Raw genomic sequence first — 21936 nt, 5'->3', positions numbered from 1 at the left:
ACATTGAGTGCCTGAGATTACCCCCCCTAAAGCCACCTGGGCCTGGGTCATTCAGCATGTACCTTGAGATCTGCCCCTGCAGCTGAGTATATTAGAAACAACTATCAGACTTCCTAAAAACTTCTAACATTTGCCTTACAATGACACTCTTGCCTATTTTAGTCTGCAAATATCCATAACTATCATAAACACTGATGAGAGTTATGGTTAAACAACAAAGGCTGTGGCTATACTTGTCCCCGCCTTTCGAAAGGGGGATGCTAATGAGCCACTTCAGCAGATGCTAATGAGGCGTTGTCATGAATAAAACCAAATGGGAAGAAGGGGCTTTCGAAATCTGGGAGGGGTCCTTTCGAAAGGCCCCTGTCTACACTTGCGGCATGCATTTTGAAAGCGGCACTTTCGAAAAGCATGTGACTGCCATTATGCTAATGAGGTGCTGCATAATCATGGCAGCACCTCATTAGCATCTGCTGAAGTGGCTCATTAGCATCCCCCTTTCAAAAGGCGGGGGCTAGTGTAGCCACGGCCAAAAAGATAAGAGCACTGAAAGGAATATGTTTCTCACAACAGAAAATAAAAAAGTTGGGTAATGCTTGCTTAAAATGTATCATTTGCAAGAACATGGCAAAGGTCATTTTCTTCCCCACCCCCAGTTGTTTTACTGATGATGAAATGTACCTTTGGCTGGTGGAGCTTCTGGCTTTTTAGGCACAGTAACAGCTTCTTTCTTCTGTGGCACTTCCTTGGGCACTTCAGGCACTTTAAAAAAACAGCATTTTTTTCTATTACATTTCAGAATTCCCAGGATATGCAAATTATTAAGAATAAAAAGAGTCATCATAAAAGAGTACCAGGAACACGAGTAATATCAAAGAGTAATTTGTTATACACATACTCAGAGTTTTACTTCTAGTTAAGAAATCTGTAAAGGAGAATTCTAAAAATAACCACAACCCCCATTAATTTCCAAGATAAGAAGGTATTTTTTCTTTATAACATCCCCACTGTTAATATGTACCTTTAACTGGTGAGGGTTCTGGCTTTTTAGCAGCTGGTATTTTCTCTTCTGGGACAGCTTTCTTGGGTACCACAGGCACTTTAAAGATATTAGTTTCTTTTACTTTCAAGAATTCCAAAGATAAATATAAAATATTTGAGAACAACAAGAAATCCTGTGGCACCTTATAGACTAACAGATATTTTGGAGCATAAGCTTTAGTGGGCAAAGACCCGCTTCATCAGATAAAATATTGTGAACAGAAAAGTAACAAAAAACAAGTGGACATGGAAAAGACTAAAGAAGCTAAACATAAATACCAATTTAAGATAAAACATTCAGTACAAATTACAAAGTGCTTTTCAACCCAAAGTTTCCATTGGTCCATCATTCTTCCAGTCAAGTGGTTGCCAGAACCATTTACAGGAACGTCAGCGGTTCTTAGTTATCTAATGGTGGCACACCATCCCAACTGGCAACTACTGAGACTCTCAAGTGCCTGGAGGAATCATAGCAGCTGGCTTATGGGGTCATCTATTGATCCCATGCAAGCCAACAATCAAATGCCCATTAATATGAATGTGAGCTTTTATCAAATGGGAACTTTGCAATATTATGATTTGCTGATTGTGGATGGACTTGATGGACCTTGTGAAGGTGTTTACAATGACCATTGATGGAATACCATTAAAAACAACTGCGGCAGAAGGCTCTAATATTGAGACACCCAGCAAAATAAAACCCAGGAAAACTTCTAAAAGGGTTTTTTTGCTGATTGACAAACAACACTGGACTCTGAATTAAAAAGGCCTTTGAAAATGCATGCTTAAAAATATATGAAATGCTGATATTAAAGAATTATTGTATTTCCATAACTCCCCCCCCTTTGTAGATTAAGTAGGACAACGTAACATGCATGTTCTGAAATATATCGAAATACAAAATGAATAATTATTAAATGGTAAGTCTGACAGCTTCATTTGCTACATTTAAATAATTTGTAATTATGGATAGTGAATGAATATAGACAACAAACAGCTTGCTTACCATAAATGTGGTTTTGCCAATTACTCTTTAATGTAGAATTGCTGATTTGTTAAAAAGTGATATTATTGCTGGCAAAATAAGTAGCATGTTGGAAGATGCCAGTAAGAGGTACACAAACATGTAATGATAAATAAAAATATCCTTTTCCTGGGAAGACTTGGAACAGTGTGACACTAAACAGCATGACCTAGAAACTGCAGTATCAGCAGAAAAAATTAAGCTAGGGCCTGTGTAAAAAACGTAAGAATTAGACAATTTCTGTGGTATAAGACAACTGGATAAAGGGTAAGCAATGTGGGAGGTGAAAAGATTTTCAAAAAATTAAGGGACCAAGCCTCAAATAGGAGACATACTAAACCAGAAACTGAAGAACAAGAATGAGTGATGAGACCATGTAATCATAGGATATGACAACTCTCATGGAAGGTGGAAGGACATCCTGGTACCTATGAATATGTTAACATTGGCCCCCACTAATTCTATCTTGTCTGTTATGGTCTGGCCTAAACATATGTTCATGCACTATAAGTGTAAATAATTCTGTCTGAAATTGTATAAATAAAGGCAAAAATTGATTAAGCCTAAACTACAGTGACTTGTACCTCAGTGTCCCTATTAAACTCCAAGAGTTGTGATGTCTATTTGGTGGAAGTATTTACACTCAAAGGATTGCCTGGCTAGGGCAGGAGGTCGGCTATGTCACTTATTAAAAGTTTTAATACATTTTTGTTCCTTTTTCTTTTAGCCAGTTGTCTGACATTGTTTTATATGACTTTGGAGTGGGAGTTATGCCTTGGGTGTGGGTATTATGCTTGACCCTCAAGGGGAGAAGAAACTAGCAAATGAAAAGTCTTTACTGAGTATTTGATAATGACAAAAAGAAAAAAATATGAGAAAATGATTACAGGAGAAGAAGGTTATTTTTGTTCATGATTTCATTTATGATGCTTTATACCTTTAGCTGGTGGAGCTTCTGGCTTTTTAGGGACTGCAGCAGGTACTTTCTCTTCTGGGGCAGGTTCCTTTGGCACCTCAGGCACTTTAAAGATATTCAGTGATTTTAATTTAGGAATGTAGAAATTCCAGAGACATATACAAACAATTAAGAATAGTACAGAAACATAAGAAAGGGACATACATAACGCAAATGATGCGAAAATACTGAAATCTGTTGGACACCCAAAATGTATGAATTACCAAATCAATTGCAATGCATGAATAAAGTCCCAGACAAAGAAGATTTTTCCTCACAGCAAAATAAAACTCTCTAAAAAATCTGCCATTTGATCAGTTAATATATACCTTTGGCTGGTGGAGGTTCTGTTTTTTCAGCCAAAGCAGTAGGTTCTGTTTTTTTAGAAACAGCAATTTGCACTTTTTCTTCTGGGGCAGCTTTCTTGGGCATCTTGGGAACTTTAAAGATATTAGTTGGTTTTAAGAGTTTATAACATATAAGTAACAGAGATACAACACAAAACAATAGAAAAATGATAAAACAAGAAAGGAGCAATTACACTCAACAAAATGATTGATCATATTAAACAAGAATTAAACCAAGCAAATTAATTTTTATGGCATTCATTACTTTGAAAATTCCTGTAAAACGTGATATACCTTTAGTTGGTGGAGCATCTGGCTTTTTAGGTACAACAACAGGCACTTTCTCTTGTGGGACAGGTTCCCTGGGCACCTCAGGCACTTTGAAGATATTAATTTGTTTTCATTTAGGAATGTAGAAATTCCAAAGACATATCCAAACAATCACATATAGTAAAGAAACATAAGAAAGGGACACACATAACATGAATGATGCCAAATCCTGATGACTGTTTGACACACACAATTTACAAATAACCAAATGATTACAATGCATGAATAAAGTCTGAGTCAAAGAAGATTTTTTTTTCCTAGCAAAACAAGACTATTACAAAAACAGCAATTTCATCTGTTATTATATACCTTTGTCTGGTGGAGGTTCTGTTTTCTTAGGCAGAGCAGTTTGCACTCTTTCTTCTGAGACAGCTTTCTTGGGCACCTCAGGCACTTTAAAGATATTAGTTCATTTTAAGAATTTATAACATATAAGGAATGCAAATGAAATGAAAAACAAAGCCAGACAAATCTGTAAAACAAGCAAGGTACAATTAAAACCAACACGATGAATGACCACATTGAACATGAATTTAACCATGCACATTAATAGTTGTGTTTTTCTGGAATTCATTGCTTTGTAAATTCATTGAAGAAGTGAGGTACCTTTAGCTGGTGGAGATTCCTCTTTTCTAGGACTAGCAGATGAAACTTTTTCCTCTGGGGGAATTTTCTCAAAAACCTCAGGTACTTTAAAGAGATTAGTTTTCTTTTAGACGTTTCATAATTACTTCACAACATCTTACAACAAAAAGACAACACAACATACAACGAATATAGGGCCCTATCTTTCAGTGGGATATACAAAGCTACACTTTATGGCATTTCAGAAGTTGGCCAATTGTCAGTAGGCTGCTCCATGAAACAAAATCTATTGTCTGGCTATTACAAAGTACTGGAGACAGTTAATATGGATTTAATCAGGCTGCAATTTTCTTATATAGATTTCTGGGATTACACATCACATATAGTGTGCAATGCAGCCAATCCAGTTTTTATTCAAATAATTACTAGAGGCTTCCATCAGCCTCCCTTCATTTTCCTTCCAGGTCCCTCAGCCAACTCAGGGCTTGGACCTTACCATCTATCCCTGTGTGGGACAGTTAAGGCAATTGATAAGAAAGAGGGGCAGACTCATGGGTGTACCAATCACAGAAGTCCCTGCCTGTCTTGCTCATTCTATTCCTTTATCCAGCATTCTCCTTTTAAGACCTTTATTAGGTCATTTATCAGGGCATTGCATGCTGTCCCTATGAATATCTGCACTAGACATCCATCCCACACCTACAAAATAAACAGCAACTTATAGTCTGACACCTTTTTGACTCACCAGAAAAGGTCCTCTCTGAAATCTGCTGTCAAAACATTGAAAAACCTCACTCTACCAGAGCCAATATCATGATGAGGGAAAAAATTAATTCCTAACTCCCTTAAAAGAGTTATTAGCGCAACACTCACAGCAGGTCCTAACCCAGGCTCATATTCACCATTACTAGGGGAAGGAGGGTGGGTTCTGCCTTGCTGGTTGCATGGAGAAAGGGCTTCCAGTGCCTAGCCCCCTCACATTCCCAGGAGGGTGTGCCAGGGTGGAGAAGGAGACTGGGTGTGTCCTGAAGTAAATTATTTCCTGATGTCCACCCACCAGCCAAACTCAATGCACTTTGCTTGGTTCCTTTTCCCTTTATTTTATGTGATTTTATATAGAAGCACTGCTTGGCATTCAATCCACAGACATCCCCCAATTGGTCTGTTCTTTGACTTTTTTAAAGCTACCTGAACTACAAATATTAAAATATTTCAAACATGAAAATCGGTGTCTTCCTCCACATTCTGTTTCCTTACAGCCCTTACAAGAAAATTACAATGGCCACTTTCGTTTGTGATCCAGAATTGCAACTTCCTTTACTTTAAGTAAAAGAAATTAATTTGTCCAAGTACAAGGTGGGGAAAACATTTTAATGGCTTTTTAAAATTTAATTGTAATAAATGAAAGACAATTTCGTACACAGAAATTTTGTCTAAGAAACACGTAATCCTCCCTACCAAACCTATAGCTAAACAAAAACCAGAAAACTAGGGTTTATATCAGACAGAACATAGATTACACATTAGAAGAGGTTAGAAAAGTACAAATGAAAAGATTCTTCGTCCTTGAGAGTCTAGTCAAAGGTTCATGTACCTTTAAAAGGGGGAGCTTCTTCACTGGGCTCAGCAAGTAGGGCTTTCTTTTTTGGAACAGTTTGCTTTGGCATCTCAGGTGCTTTAAAGATATTAGTTTGTTTTAGAAATGTTGAAAATATCAATAGAATAACCAAGAAAAAATACCCAACTTTAAAAAAAAAAAAACAAGAAGTTGGGAGAAAAAAAGCTCTAACTGTGTGATATTAAACTATGAAGACTAAATGAGTCATATTTTCTGACATTCACTGCTTTATCATTCCAATGAAGAGTTGATGTACCTTTAGCTGATAGAGCTTCTTTTCCAGGGACGACTGTAGGTATTTTTTCTTGTGGCACAGCTCTCTCAGGAACCTCAAGCACTTAAAGATATTAGTGTTCTTTTAGACAATTCAACATTCTCACAAAATTCTAAAACAAAAGCCAAACACAAACTACAAACTATAAACAAAACCAAAGGATACTAACTAAACAAAACATTATCCAAGGCCGTAGCGTTCTGCTGTATTGGGTTTTAATTTTAGCAGAATCATAGAAATATAGGACTAAAGAGGTCATCTAGTCCAGTCCTCTGCACTCAAGGCAGGACTAAGTATTATTGAGACCATCCCTGACAGGTGTTTGTCTAACCTGCTCTTAAAATTTTCCGATAATGGAGATACCACTACCTCTCCAGGCAATTTATTCCTGTGCTTAGCCACCATGATAGGTGGTTAAGCTAATTTTTTCTTGTCCTATCCTCTGACGTTAAGTAGATCGTTTTCTTTAAAGTGCTACATGACTGCTGGTTTGTTTTGTTGGAGTACAGACTCACACAGCTCTCTCTCTGTTATGTTTCTCTCCTCCTTGTGTACTTGAAAGCTGTTATCATGTCCCCTCTCAGACTTCTCTTCTCCAGACTAAACAAATTCAAGTTTTTCAAGTTTCCCTTGTAGGTCATGTTTTCTAGACCTTCCTTCTCTTTTGTTGCTCTTCTCTAGATTTTCTTCTTATCTGTCCTAAAATGTGACCCCCAGAACTAGACACAATATGCAGTCAAAGCCTGATCAGCATGAAACAGAGTGGAAGGACTATTTCTCATGGCTTGCTAATGACACTCTTGTCATTACATTCCAGAATGTTTGCTTTTTAAAAAAAAAAAATTTACAATAGCATCACACTGACGACTCATATTTAGCTTGCGACCCCCTGTGACTCTTTTCCAACACGGTGATTCCTTTCCAACAGTACTCCTTCTTAGGCAGTCATTTCTCATTTTGTGTGTCTGTAACTGATGGTTCCCTTCTATGTGGAGTACTCTGCATTTGCCCTTATTGAATTTTACCATTTTTAAAGACACTTTTCCACATTATTTTGAATTTTAATCTTGTCCTCCAAAGTACTGCGACCCCTCCCGTTTGGTATCATCTGCAAATTTTACAAATGTACTCTCTATGCCATTACCAAATCAGTGATGAAGCTACTGATTAGAACTGGACCCAGAACTGATCACTGAAGGACCCACCTCAGTGTGCCCTATCAGCTTGCCTGTGAACTGCTGATAACTACTCTTTGGAAATGCTTTTCCAACCAGTTATGGACCCACCTTGAAATATGTTGCTATGATCATTTATTTTTTAGGTCAGATCTTGCATTTCTGTAATACCTGGATGAAGCATTTGTAGCAAAAATTGTAATTCCAGAGAATGTACTTGTTGCAGTAGCTTGTGCTACAGAGTCTACATCTCTAAGGCAATGCAGCAAACTGGGGCTTTGGATATCTCACAGAGAAAATTAAATCAACTTTAAAAAAGCCTAAGCAGATCACAGAGAAGATATCTTTTCATTTACAACAATTCTAGTCTGAGCTGTACCTGTAATTGGTGGAGCTTCTTTTTTAGGTATGGCAGCAGGTAGTTTCTTTTGTTGAAGAGCTCTCTTGGGCACTGCAGGCACTTTAAAGATAGTTTCTTTTGAGAATTTATAAAATACAAAGTGTAAAAAACAGAAAGGCAGACACAGACAGACAAGAAGATGAAGGAGTAAGTAGTTAGAATGAACACACGGATTATTTGTTTGGAACCTGATCTAAATAATTAAGATGAATAACTGCAATTTACTGTAGCTCTTTTGTTTGTGAATTGCTTGAAGATGTGATGTACCTTGAGTTGGTGGAACTTCCTGTTTTGTAGAAACAACAGGAAAGTTTTCTTCAGGAAGAACGTCTTCATGAACTTCAGGCTCTTTAAAGATATTAGTTCATTTTAGACATTTAAAATATTTGCAAGACAAATATTAGAAAGATAATTTAAAATGAAAATAAGCAGACATAGAATACAACATAACTACCTGAACACATGTATAAATTAAGGCAACATCGTCAATCTAAACGCCACACATCTACCTGAATTTTTTTCTACTTATTGGTGGTGCAATATCAATTAACATTGCTAAAAAAAGGCGTGTGTGTGTTTTCAAGTTAGTTTAATTTCTGTATCCAGTTATGCGCAGGAGAGCAGAGAGGACTACTCAAGAGAGCACTGAATATGAGCCTTCTCAAGTCTTATCAGAGTTAAACATTGCCTAAAAGCTTTTTTGAATCAGAACCTGAGCCTAATTCTTTGTGAATTTTTCCCAGAAAGTAATAAGGGAGAGGAAAAGATTTTGAAAATAGAAATATATGATTAGTAACAAAAAGGCACAGAGGCTCAATGGGGTGATGGAAGCGTACTTGAAACTCACTGAAGATTATTTTACTTTAAATTTAAATGTGATGGTGTCCTCAAATTGTATCGAAAAAAAATGACACCATGAATCTCATTGACTAACCGTCTGCAGTTCATTGCTTTGTAACTCCAGTAAAGAGTTGATGTACCTTCATATGGAAGAGCTTCCTCTTCTCTAGGAATAACAGTAGGGACTACTTCTTCAGCGACAATTCTTTCAGGAACCTCGGGCACTTTAAAGATATTAGCTTTCTTTTAAAACTCTCAAAATTGTTTGCAAATCTTAGAAGACAAATCCAACACAAACAAAGACAACAAAGAATAACTAATGAGAAAGCACTGCCAAACGTCCCCAGTACCCTGAAAATCTGTACGAACTGATGTTAATTTAATTACAGAATTAATACCACAGATTTGAATGATCTGAAGACACTTATAATATTTGCTTTTATATTGTCTAGTCCCATATGGAATAGATGCCCTACACTCTTTTTCATTTGTATTTGACCTTCTTTCTTTGCAAGATGCAAGGTACTGCCTTGAATTATTTTATCTTGATATCTGTCGCACACACAATTTTAAATAAATATTTCAATGCCATCTTTACAAATATTGTGTTTTATATTAACATTATCAATTTAAACAAAATTCACTTATATACTTTTAGAACTAAGAAATTGGGGGCCCTTTCCCCCTTAATTTCAAGAGAGTCAAGAATAGTTACATTCCCCTTTACTTTTGTCATGTAAGTGAAGTATTTGACTTGGAATTTCTTACTCCTCATTAGAAAAGGGGCTGCAGGAGACTAGGGACCTTGGCTACATTATAAAGAACATCAAATGCACTTTAAAAGATGTTAGTTAGGAATGAGATAAAGTCTCTCCATTACTTTCCAGTCAAAGGTTCTTCTACCTTTCACTGGTGGCACTTCTACTTCATGAGGGGTGCATCCACACTAGGAACTAACTTCAAAGTTAACTTCAAAGTTAGGCACTACTTCGACGTAGCCTACAGAGAGGCTGCACATGTTTTCCCCTACTTCAAAGTTAACTTTGGAGCCCAACTTCACAGTCCTTACTCCATTCCTGGGAATGGAGAAGTGCCCTATTTTGAAGTTTAACGTGCAAGTAGGGTGTGTATAGACGCTCAGCGTCGAAGTCTGTTACTTCAAAGTTATTTTTGTAGTGCAGACACGCCCGAAGAGGAGCAGGTAGTTTTAGTTCAGGGACAGCTGTCTTGGGTACGGCAGTCATTTTGAAGACTTTTTTCTTTTTAAGTTTTAGAACTTTTGAAGGTTTCCAGAGAAGTCAGAAAAAACAAGAACAAAGCCCAGAAAGACAAGCTTGTAAAACAATCAAGAATTAATTGACTCTTGTAGGACTTTCATGCGTGATGAAAATATGAGAAAAGAATAGGGCTGTTAAGTCTAGTTTCATGAAGGATTGTTGTACCTTCAGCGGGTGCAGGTGCCTTCCTTTCAGGAACAGCCACAGTTACCTTCTCTTTCCGTACAGCTCTTTTATGTACTTCAGGCACTTTAAAGATACAGTGGTTTTTAAGAAATCTTATACATACTTCTTCAGAAATCATTACAAACAGAAAGGCAAAATGAGACAAAGGATCATATTTGATTAGGACAGACATAGAATGACTGCGACACAGCATACTCCTCACTTACTGAACACACACAATGAAAAAGAAAGACTTAAGTAAGATTGATTTGTAGTGACAGCAAAGACTTGGTGTACCTTTAGCAGGAGGAGCCACTTCTTTTTTAGGAACAGCAACAGGTACTTTTTCTTCTAGGACTGGTTTCTTATGCACTGCAGGAACTTTAAAGATATTGCTTTCTTTTAGGAATTTTGTCGTATTTATGTAATTTAAGAATAAAAGTAAGACAAGAAACTAAATACAAAAGCCTACTTCAACAGAAAAATCACAGAAATTAAAAGAACACGAGCACACGGCATCTTACAGAACATTTATTTATTTAAGTCCTGGCTGGTGATGCCTCCGCTACCTGATTTTTGGTGTTCAATCGCCTTTCAAAACATGACTAAGTGTATGTCTACACTTACAGGAAGATCAGTGCACTGGTGGTCTATCTTCCACGGTTTGATTTAGCATGCCTAGTGGGGATGCATTAAATTGAACTGTCATGGCCCCACCGTAACCCCTGGTACTCCTGGCAGTCATGGGGAGTAAGGGAAGTTGATGGGAGAGTTTCTCCTGTCAACCTTCCTCTGTGTGGATGGTAGCAAAAATTGATTTTAGATAAATCGACTCCAGGTACACGATGCTTGTAGCTGGATGTATGTATCTAAAATTGATTTTACCTCCTAGTGTAGACTTGGCCTAATTTCTTGCTGGATTAATTTCACATTGGGATGGACTTTTGAAGAGTACTTTTAGCTAGATGACAAAATATTGCAGACATTAAGTAGCTGTATCCAGCTGGGAAGAAAGAGGGCTTCCATTTTAAATTTATCTGGTATACCTTTAGCTGGTGGAGCTTCTTTTTTAGGAACAGCAACAGGTGCTTTTTCTCCTGGCACAGCTCTCTTAGGCACTTCAGGCACTTTAAAGACATTTTATTAGGGATTTTAAGTTACTTGCAAAGCATTAGGATGACTATAAGATGTAAAGAGCAAAAATCACATACTTGCAGAGCCACATCCCTATCACATGCACAAACATAGATGAGCACAATTACTGTGATCAAAGTTATCAGAGCAACTAAAAACTGAGGAAAACCCCATTCCACAGGGATGAGAATGATAATTGTTAAAGTACCATTTGCTTGATATGGAGAATTTCAAATTATAATGAGGGAAATAAAGGCTCTTACTAAGTTTTAACTGCACTATCGTTGAAACTTATTGCTGGACAAAAGGTTTCTTAAAAAGAAACAATGCAGCCACCCATAATTATACTGGTTGTAGACTGTAGTTAAATTGCATCAGAAAACTGACTTTCAGGCAGTTTATAAATTGCTTTAGTCACAGTCAAACAGAATTGTCTTTCTCATCCTATAATCAAACAGATTTTCTGAGACGCGGGAGGGGAAATGGTCCAAGTTGATTATTGTCACCAACTACAGACACAGGAAGGAGGACTGAAGATATGAAAAAAAACACTCGAGCATTGAAAGGAGGACTGAGCCTGAGGGGGGAAATGTGATACATATAGTCAAGAATGACAAAATCAGGAGTTGGTGTACCTATAGCTGGTGTAACCTCGTAAGCCTCCTCATAGATCTCTTCAGTAACCTGAATCTCCTCATATTTCTCATAGACCTCTTCAGGCTCTGGGACCTCCTCATAAATCTCTTCAGGCTCTGGAACCTCCTCATAAATCTCTTCAGATTCTGGAACCTCCTCATATTCAAGCTCTTCATGCTCTGGAACCTCAAACTCTTCTACAGCCTCATAGGTCTCATACTTCTCATACTCCTCATACTCATATTCATACTCCTTCACTGCAGGAACAGGAGCAGCAGCAGGAGCAGGGACAGGGATTCTCTTTTCCTCGATGGGTTTCTTAGGTACCTCAGGAACTTTGGAGATAGTATTATTAATATTAGTACTACCTTTAAACTACTGGAAAGGACTTGTACAGAGTAAGACAAAAAGAGTCAAGAGAAAACCACACATTAGATATACAACAACAAGAACTTTTATAAAAAGGAAGAGATTCTATGAAAAGTGATTACATTCCAAAATATTTTAGGAAAAAGTAGGAGTAATAGATCTTCTGAAGAAATTCGGTAAGGTTTGTGTGTACCTTTGGCTGGAGGAACTTTCTTGGGTTTAGGAACAGCACCTGGGACTTTTTCTTCAGGAACAGCTCTCTTAGGTACCTCAGGAACTTTAAAGATATGGTTTTCTTTTAGGAATTTTAAATGGTTTAACAAAGTGATATAAGTATGCAACACAAAATATATGTCACAGCTTTGTAGTGCAACAATTGAATGCTTGAGAAGAATACAGAAGAATTTAACAGAACATATAGAAAGACTGGTGTTAGAAAGATTAAGATCAAGAATTTTAACACATGATATCAGCCAAGAGTGCATACACCTTTGACAGCTGTAAGTCCACTTTTTTAGGAGGAGCAACAGATATCTCCTCTTCAGGAACAACTTTCTCAGGCACCTTTGGCACTTTCAAGACATTATCTGGTTTTAATATTTTCATTACACAATATCAAACACAATGCCCAAGCACATAAACTTACAAGCAACAAAAACATAAAGCTACAAACAAATGTCCAAACACAGATGTAACACGAGGCACACATTAAACTGCTTTGTGCTAAGAAGTTGAGTAATTCACATTACTTATTGTCAGCATTCATATTTTCATTTCTAAACTACTGTACCTTTAACTATTGGAGCCTCCACCTTTTTAGGAACTGGTACTTTCTCTTCAGGTACAGGTTTCTTAGGCACCTCTGGCACTTCAAAAGACATTTGATTTTTAAGATTTCATTTTCAAGTAACGTCAGAAAAAAAGACAACAAAATGCTAGGACACAATAAAAGCAAAAACTCATCTGAAGAACATACTTTAAGTATTTTTAAGGCAGAATCAGGTTACCAACAACAGACACTTTCTCTCCAGGATCAAGATTTTCAGGCAACTCAAATACTTTGCAGATGTTGTCTTATGTTAGCAATTTGAGAAATGTTATACATCAGAAACAGACAACACAGACACAAGAATACAGTTGCACAGGCCAAAATTATGACTCCATCTTGTAAGGGATAATCCCAGTGAAGTCAATTTCAAAATTTCAGTGGATGCAGGCAGAGACTGAATGTTACTGCAGTTATTGAAAATGTAAGAGAATAATAATACTGCTTATTTGCCTTGCAATTAATTCATCTACCTTTCACTGGGGGAGGCTCCACGGTTTTAGGAATGGCAACAGGTATTTTTTCTTCTGGGACAGGTTTCTTTGGTTCTTCAGGCACTTTAAAGATATTATTTCATTTTAGGAATTTCATTTTCAAGCAACATCAGAAAGAAAAACACAATGCAAAACATAAGGACATACACTTGCATAACAATAATCACTGATTCTAAGACTATTCTATATATTTGTGGCTACACTAGCCCCCACCTTTCAAAAGGTGTATGCTAATGACCCACTTTGGCAGATGCTAATGAGGCACTGCTGTGAATATGCAGCACTTCATTTGCATAATGGCGGCCATGCGAGTTTTGAAAGTGCCGCTTTTGATACACGCGCCGCCCTTATAGACAGGGGACTTTCGAAAGGAACCCCAGATTTCAAAAGCCCCTTCTTCCAAAAGCCAAATGGGAAGAAAGGGCTTTCGACATCCAGGGGTCCTTCTGAAAGGCCCCCTGTTTACATGAGCAGTGTGCATGTCAAAAGCGGCATTTTCGAAATGCACGTGGCCACCATTATGCTAATGAGGTGCTGCATATTCATGCCACCACCTCATTAGCATCTGCCAAATGGGTTCTAAGGGTCATCTTTCTGCTCTGTCAGTTATCTACAACACATTATCAGTCAAAGACTGTTAGTAACATACATGCATATATTTCTAAAAGGGAGAATATAAAAAGTTCATTGGCACCTTATTTTGTACACACAGAGCTGCCAGTTTCTAGTTTTTAGTTACAAACAACTCTGCTGAATGTGCACAATTGTTTAATATAACTGGGTGCTCTCTATACTAAGTTGTCTTTATTTCTGCTTCTGCAAAGTTAGGGTATGAGTTCTTATTACTTCGCCCAGTCAGATGTGTTTGTGCCCTTTTTCAGTGGATTTGGCAGCACATACTAAGAGATTTGAGAACGTACTGCAGATTTAACCATTGGAGATTCGTCAGGGCACTAACATCAAACTACATCCTTGCCTAAGGGAAAATCAAAGGGTATGTTACTAGATACTTTGTTTGAAAGACACATTATGCCACACAAACACTGTTTGCAGGGCACTGCTGCTTTGATTAGCATACAACAAGGTTCTTAGTTTTGTTCTTTGTAGATCACGGTAATTAGAAACTAGGTGATCATTAAAGGCCTGATCCTGAGCCCACTGAAGTAGGTGCCAAAGCTCCCACTGATTTCAATGTGACAGGATCAAGCCTGGTCTGAGCCTTAGTATTCCTTAACAGTGGACAGTGGGGTTTGGAAATCACGGTCTAAACTGTAATCACCAAAAACCAAAACCCCCTGAAATGTCAATGTCCAAATAACAGAGCACTTGCTTCCATATAGCACAAAGTGCTGTACCTTTAGGTGGTGGAACTTTTTTTACTTTAGGAACAACAGGTAATTTTTCTTCTGGGACAGCTTTCTTGGGCACCTCAGGCACTTAAAAGATATTTTGTATTAACAAATTTAGCTTTTAGTAAACAGCAGAAATACAGAAAACATAAAAGAGAAGACAGCCACGTAAGAGAATATATATATTTAAAACAATACATAAGAAGAGAATTACACAAGCGTGACTTAAATGTATTTAGGTATGGAAGATGCAATGGAACAAAAAGTTGTATGTTATACAAACACACAAATATGTGTACCCATGTATACAGTATAGACGCACACTTTGAATATTTTTGATTATTCTCAATTAGAAGGTGATATACCTTTTGGTGGAGGAGGTTCTGGTTTTTTAGGCACAGGGACGGGTTCTGGTTTTTCTTCAGGAACTTCTTTTTTCAGCACAGTGGGAACTTAAAGAAACAGTATTTTGATTTGTGAAACACTGTTATCCTTTTCACTACTCCAAACCAAAAGTCAACATAAAACAAAGGGAACAAATGTGTAAAACAAAAAACAGTTTTCTAAACAGTACGTTATAGATACATTTACAGTGTGGACATTGATCCTGAATCCAGTGAGTAGCTTTGCTATTGAATTTGCGTGGAACAGGATCTGGCCCTTAATTGCAATGTTTCATAGGTAAGGACGTGATGACAGAATTACTTGGATGCATCACAAACTGATGTACCTTTAGCAGGTGGAGCCTCCACTTTTTTAGGCACTGGAGCTGGCACCTTCTCTTCCGGCACAGGTTTCTTGGGCACCTCAGGCACTTTAAAGACATTATTGTATGTTGAGAAGTTCATTTTGAGCCGTAACGCGCAGAACAATGACATGAAACATACGATCATTGAAAAACAATTCTCAAGAACAGAAATATCTTTCTCGTCAGCATGCACTGAAAGGTGAAAAGGTGAGTAAAGAATGAAAGATGGTGATGGATATAATGGATCACACACTCTTGTACCTTTAGCTGGTGGAACTTCCTTTCTTTTGGGTACAGGAACTGGCACCTTTTCTTCAGGGACAGGCTTCTGTGGCATCTCTGGCACTTTAAAACAGTATTTTGGTTGAGAATACCTCACGTACGCCACTCCACAAAGAAAATCAAACAGACATGTCTGCAAAGATTTCAAGTGAAGACATGCCTCCCGAAGAACAAGATAAAAATATTTATATCCAATATAAAACAAAAATACAAAAACATCCTATCGTCCCATGGCAAACACCTGGCAAATCACTTCATCACTTCAGAGAAGAGGTGATATACCTTTCACTGGAGGAGCTTCTTCTTTCTTGGGAATGGGTACTTTTTCCTCAGGCACACGTCTCTTTGGTACCTCAGGCACTTAAAAAAATACCACTTTTGTTTTAGGAATTTACAAAACAACAGGAACATCAACTACAAGAATTTAACTGTAATGCAAGCACAAATAGGTATCACTCAAGAACAATATACTATTAAAAAGAAAAGAAACAAGCACATTATATGTAATGGGCTATATCCTGCAGTTCTTACTTAGCAAAGGCAAATTTAACTTAATGTCAAATATCCAAGTTCTGGGTAAAGACAACATGATATGCCCCCTAAATCTAGATTTGTAGTGTGTGGAAAATGGTGCTGGTGAGGAGAAAATTTGGTGAAAAAAATCAATTTTTGGTCAGAATTAAAATATTGATCAAATGTAATTAACTGTAATTATTATATCAAGTGTCTTTAATTTATGATTCTTCTTTTCCTGTAAGAATAGGTTCTACTATTTTCTCCTGAAGTTACTGTGTTACACTTAATATATTTAAGAATGTAAAATGGCCAGGTGCACAATATATATTAAAATGTTCAATGCTTTTTTTTTTTTTTTACTTCAGAATTTTGAGTGCAGTGTTCCTACTCTCAAAGTGATAAGAAAATCCATGGGATTTTATCACCTAAATTGCTTACACATGGTGAACTCTTAGCTAAACAGAAGGCATCTACCCGTTCCTATATAAATTTAATGGTGAACATCAGAATGTACTAGACCTTCTTCATCAGTGACAAAGGAAGAAATTCTGGAAGATGACTGAGAGTTTTTTATTTGGATCCAAGATTTCATCAAATTAATTTCTTAAAAAATAATATATTCAAGAACCCTGAAGCCTCAACGCAAGTTTAATAATGGGATACATGGTAAACCGGAAGAACTCACTGACTGCCTTAAGGGATAGAGTACTAGGTCATGTCCTACAATAATTTCACCCATGCTTAAATTTAAGAAAGAGAATCATACCACCGGCTTTGTCTAGTTATGGAAAGGTTATGAAAAGAGGTAAAAATAACCATGAAGCAAACTTCTGCATATCAGCAAAGCATGCAACAACTTTTAGCTCCCTTTATATGGTCAAGGTACACTTTTAGCAAGGCCAATTGATTTTGCTAATCTAGACAAATGGTATATTTCTTCCACACAGAAAAGTCTGACCCGGTTTTCTCAAGGAAAAGAGCATATTTGCAAAATGTGTTTACTGACGTTGAAATCCTTCTGTAAAAAATTCAAAATATAGTTTTGATGTGCATTAGCTGGTCAAAGTAAACCCTAAATTTACCCTCCTGAAATGGCTGTGAGGAAAATATGAAGTAAGATTTTTGGTAAGCACTTAACTACCTTTTGAAATGGGGGCTTCTCCTAAATTATATAGGCAGTTTTGGATTTTATCCTGGTTACATCTGTACTACAGCAATCCTTTGAAAGAAGTAGTTCTTCTGGTAGATATCTTCCAAAAAAACTTCTTTCGAAAGAGTGCCCCCCCACACAAAAAACTTCTTTCGAAAGAGTGCCCCCCCACACAAAAAAGTTGATTGAAAAAAATCTTTTAGGAAGTTGTTTCAGACTAAACAGTGAAAACATTAAATCAAAACATGACAGTTTATTTTAAAAGTATGAAAGGGAGAGTAATTGGAACTAATAATTCCTGAGAACAGTTTCAGATTCAACCAATAGGCGTATTCTTACAATGCAATGTTTTCTTGAAAAATTCCCTCTCACTTCATAGCCTTTAATTATTAAGACTTTCAGATGACCCAATTAACTTGTCAGGGGAGATAAATCTGCAAGAGTGATGGAGCCTTCCAAGTATCTTCATCAACAATTATCCCGATTAAAATATTTAAAAACTGGATGGACGGGACAATCTAAACAGCCCTTTCTATTTCTGGCTTTTTATGATGTTAAAGAAAAAATCCCAAAGATGATTTAGAATTTTCAAAAGCATCTAAGTAAAAGTCAGTGTAATTTGTGTTCCTAAAACACTTGCCTGATTTTGGCCACTCATGCCACCAGGCATCTGAATGCAAATGCCTTTTCTAGTAATTGCAGAACTCTCACTAAGCTCAATGGGAATTTAAAATATGGACTGATAATAAGATAAGGCCTAAACCCAAGATAAGATAAAATTGACTGGTACATTCATTGTCTTATCTGACTGCACAGACACCCCTGTGTCACAAATTGCTTATTTACGACATGGAACGCTTATTGTATCTACAAAAATTGCAGTGACCAGTAGGCATTCAAACGGCAATACACTTTGTAACACACACCAATAATTAATTGTCAGCAGAAAGAAAAAGAATGTACTGGAGTAATTAAAAGAAACTCTTGACACCTTTACAAAACAGAAGAGTTCTGCTCGTATTTTATCCCAAAATTTCATTATACCTTTCACTGCTGGAGGAGCCTCTTCTTCAAATTGGGAAACTTCCTCTTCATAGTGGACAATCTCCTCTTCCTCCTCATAGTGAGTGACTTCCTCATAGTATGTGACCTCTTCCTCCTCATGCTGGGGAATTTCCACATATTCTTTTTCTTTTTGGACAACAGCCTTATGTTCTTCAGACACTTTAAAAAGATACCAATTTTAAGACTTTTAAAAGTCATCACAAAAATACTCATGAACAGTGCTATAAAACTGTAAAGTATCACAATATAAGAACCAAAAAAAATCAGATTGTTCAATAAAAACACAAGGCCAAATTACCAGTACATTTACAACATAGACCTACAAAGAACATACATTCTAATACTGTGTGTGTGTATAAAACTATATCTAAATGTACCTTTAGCTGGTGGCTTCTTCACTTTTTTAGTTATAGAAATTGGTAATCTTTCTTCTATGACTACTTTGTCGGGGATATCAGGCACTTAAAAGATACAGAATATTTACATGTAAGAACTTTACAAAACAATATACAGAACTACAAATGCTTGAGGAAGAAGAATGTACCCACAAGACAATTGTGCAAACTGACAAGCTACTGTGCAAACATTAGACATAGTTTAATATAACAACAAAAAAAAGACCAACATCTCAACATATACATAGGAGCAAATTGACTTTGCTGTGCCCTCTTCTGCTAACAGTGATTTATATACATCCCAGGTAAGAGGTCTGATACAAAATCCATTCAATCCTGAGAATATTCAGCCTCTCTGTGACCTCCATGACTGCCCGTCTCCATACGAGGAAAGCAGGGTCCTTCATAAGAAATGTGCCTCTATGGCTATCTCTGAGCTTCTCCAGTAAATAAAGCAAGAGACCTCTGTGAGCCATGTAAGACAAAGAATTTGTGCAGAACAAATAAACTAATCCTAAAGTAAGATGGGAGAGTAGGGACAATCTTGCTGCTTGCACATACGGAAGTTTGCAGTGGTCCTGTGTTTGAAGTAGATTGGATGCAATCCTTGTCGACATCCAGAAAATGGCACCATGTTCATCGTAAACTTAAGATATACGTGACCAACTTTGTAGACTTATCTAAGACAGAGTGCACATTTCCATTGGTGGAGCTTCTTCTCTTTTTCAAACAGAACTAGATATTTTTGTTTTCTTTCAGCTTTGAAACTGCAGGTTATTAGGGTGTGAAATCATTCGGGAAAAAGAAGTTTGTCCTAGCATTTGGGTGATCTTTTAAGTTCTCTGAGATAGCAAGTAAGTTGTGAATTTTCTTCTTGGCAGATAGAACCTACTTGGCAGTAACAGCTCTAAGTATTTCTATCTACATTCTGCAAGGAACAACCTAATATTTGCTTGTAGTAGCAAGCTTCAATGAGGGTCTAGGTCAAGCAAGTGGCTGCTGTTTTATGTGCTAGAAGACACAACCTGCAAAATCCTCACTTCTGCTAACATATCTTGTACTTGGAATTGTGTGAAACAAGCCCAGTTTCTTTGCAACTTTCTGGCAGGGACAGGCATGAGATTAAAATGTGGGGCTCTTAAAATTTAAGTGCCAGGTAGGTCTGAACCCATAAACTCAAGATGAAAGTGGTTGAGCCCCCCCTTTATCACTGGTTTGGTTATAAAGCCAGCCACAGCAGGCTCTAATGCCCAAGAAAATTTTGCCCCATTGCTGCACTTCTACTTGCCTTTGGCGGAAGCCTGCAGACCTTGACATTCTTTCTCTTTGCGGGACAGCTAGCTCACTCTCCCTGCACAGGCTCTTCTCCAAGCTGCTGGCTGGCTTCTCCCCCTCCGGTTATGTGGGAAGCCAGCAAGGTGCCTCCTCCTACAAATCTCCTCTTCTCACAGCTCCCTGTGTAGGTGTCCTCTCCATCCCTCCTATCATACTGCTTCAGTGAGGACAAATCTCACTCCTGGTGGCTGTACAAGTCTTTTTATTTTCCTGGAGTGCTCAATAAAGGGGATTCTCAATAGCTTGGAGCATTCTGTGTTGTCTCAGCCCCAGAGTAAGTTGAAGTAGTGAGAGGGCAGCTGAGGAAGGGGTCAGAGGAGCCCTTTCTATATCACTACTTCAGCATAAGCTGATGTTCCTTACGAGAGGGGAAAAAGATGACAGACAACCAAGAAAAGGAGAGAACTTGTGTATTTATTATGGAGTTGGCCAGAGAGAGACAGGCAGCACCCTGGCTGCATCCAAAACAGGAGCTAATTTAATGACTATGCTTCCCAGGGAAAACAAAGCGGGAGTCAGGATGGAAGAATTAAACCTCTTGAGAGCAGAGAAATTCAAAGGGCTTTACTTTCAGGAAGAACACTGGTCTGTCCCTTCTATAATAATAAACCTTAATCTACACTCATCTTGAAATTTCAAGTTTTGCTTGCAAAACAAAATCCGGAAAAAGAACAGAAAGACTAAAAGATTTCTTTGGGGCCTAAATCTTTTCTAGCTTAGTTCATACCTGAGTATGTAACCTCTTCTTCTGTGTGAAGAGAGATGGACACGTCTTCTGATAAATCCCAAACTTCTTCCACTGTCGGTATATTAAAGATAGAGTCTGGCTTTAGTATTGTTTTCTGGAAACGGTATTTGTGGTACACTGTATGTAACTGTTACCTACTCCAAGGTAGTTAGCACATTTCTGTTATAATTTAAGCCATGGACATGGGTACCTTTAGCTGGTGCAGCTGCTTTTCGTTTTGGAACAGCAACGGATATTCTTTCTTCTGTGACAACTGGTTTTGGAACTTCTGGTACTTTAAAAATAGCAACTGTCAGAAAACTAAATTGCAAAATTCAGACTCTCTCAGTTAATCTGATGCTCATGTAAAAGAATTATGGAGGAACAAGAACAAAATAAATGCACATTTACGAAGTAAGCTTGTGTGTCTAAAGATAGTCATAGACTTGCTTCCAACCAACAAGCAACATGAATTCAAGTTAACAAAGACAACAGGTCCAAACTTGAACATACAAATAGATGGGTGTGCACTTGGCTTGTGGAATTCATATTTTTTAAAGAATACCACCAGGTTTTTTAATTCAGGGTAAATTCCCTAAAAATGTTAAATCATTGTGCTGTTTCAGTCACAGAAACACTATTATTAAAATCTTGACAAGCAAAACAAAAGGAGGCACGTACACACAACAAAGAATAACTGAAACATATTTACATGACACATTAAGAGCTCTAGAATTGAAATGCAAGATTGTTCAGTGATAGCTTCCAATACACGCAATGTAACTACAAAATTTCATAAATGGAAAAACGAAAGATAAAAGCAAGCTTTTTAAGTCTGTAAGGAAATGTCAGAAATTAAGGACAATGACACATACTTGA

General features: G+C 37.3%; 1 protein-coding gene across 3 annotated transcripts in view; it reads right to left on the bottom strand.

The window, feature by feature from the left end:
- The window catches only part of TTN (titin), a 330648-nt gene that overhangs the window by 133737 nt on the left and 174975 nt on the right, over nt 1-21936 (bottom strand). For all 3 annotated transcript variants that reach the window (XM_075000777.1, XM_075000778.1, XM_075000779.1), the window contains 8 exons: nt 18580-18759; nt 16152-16229; nt 15849-15932; nt 15570-15653; nt 15205-15291; nt 3003-3086; nt 1022-1099; nt 682-762 (listed from right to left, as the gene is read on the bottom strand). In XM_075000777.1, coding sequence (XP_074856878.1) covers nt 682-762; nt 1022-1099; nt 3003-3086; nt 15205-15291; nt 15570-15653; nt 15849-15932; nt 16152-16229; nt 18580-18759 — 756 coding nt within the window. The remainder of the gene's footprint in view (nt 1-681; nt 763-1021; nt 1100-3002; nt 3087-15204; nt 15292-15569; nt 15654-15848; nt 15933-16151; nt 16230-18579; nt 18760-21936) is intronic.

The sequence above is a fragment of the Carettochelys insculpta genome, chromosome 8, assembly GCF_033958435.1.
Source record: "Carettochelys insculpta isolate YL-2023 chromosome 8, ASM3395843v1, whole genome shotgun sequence".
Classification (NCBI taxonomy): Eukaryota; Metazoa; Chordata; order Testudines; family Carettochelyidae; genus Carettochelys; species Carettochelys insculpta.
Note: the sequence above shows the minus strand (reverse complement) of the source record. Positions and strands in the feature narration are given on the sequence as shown.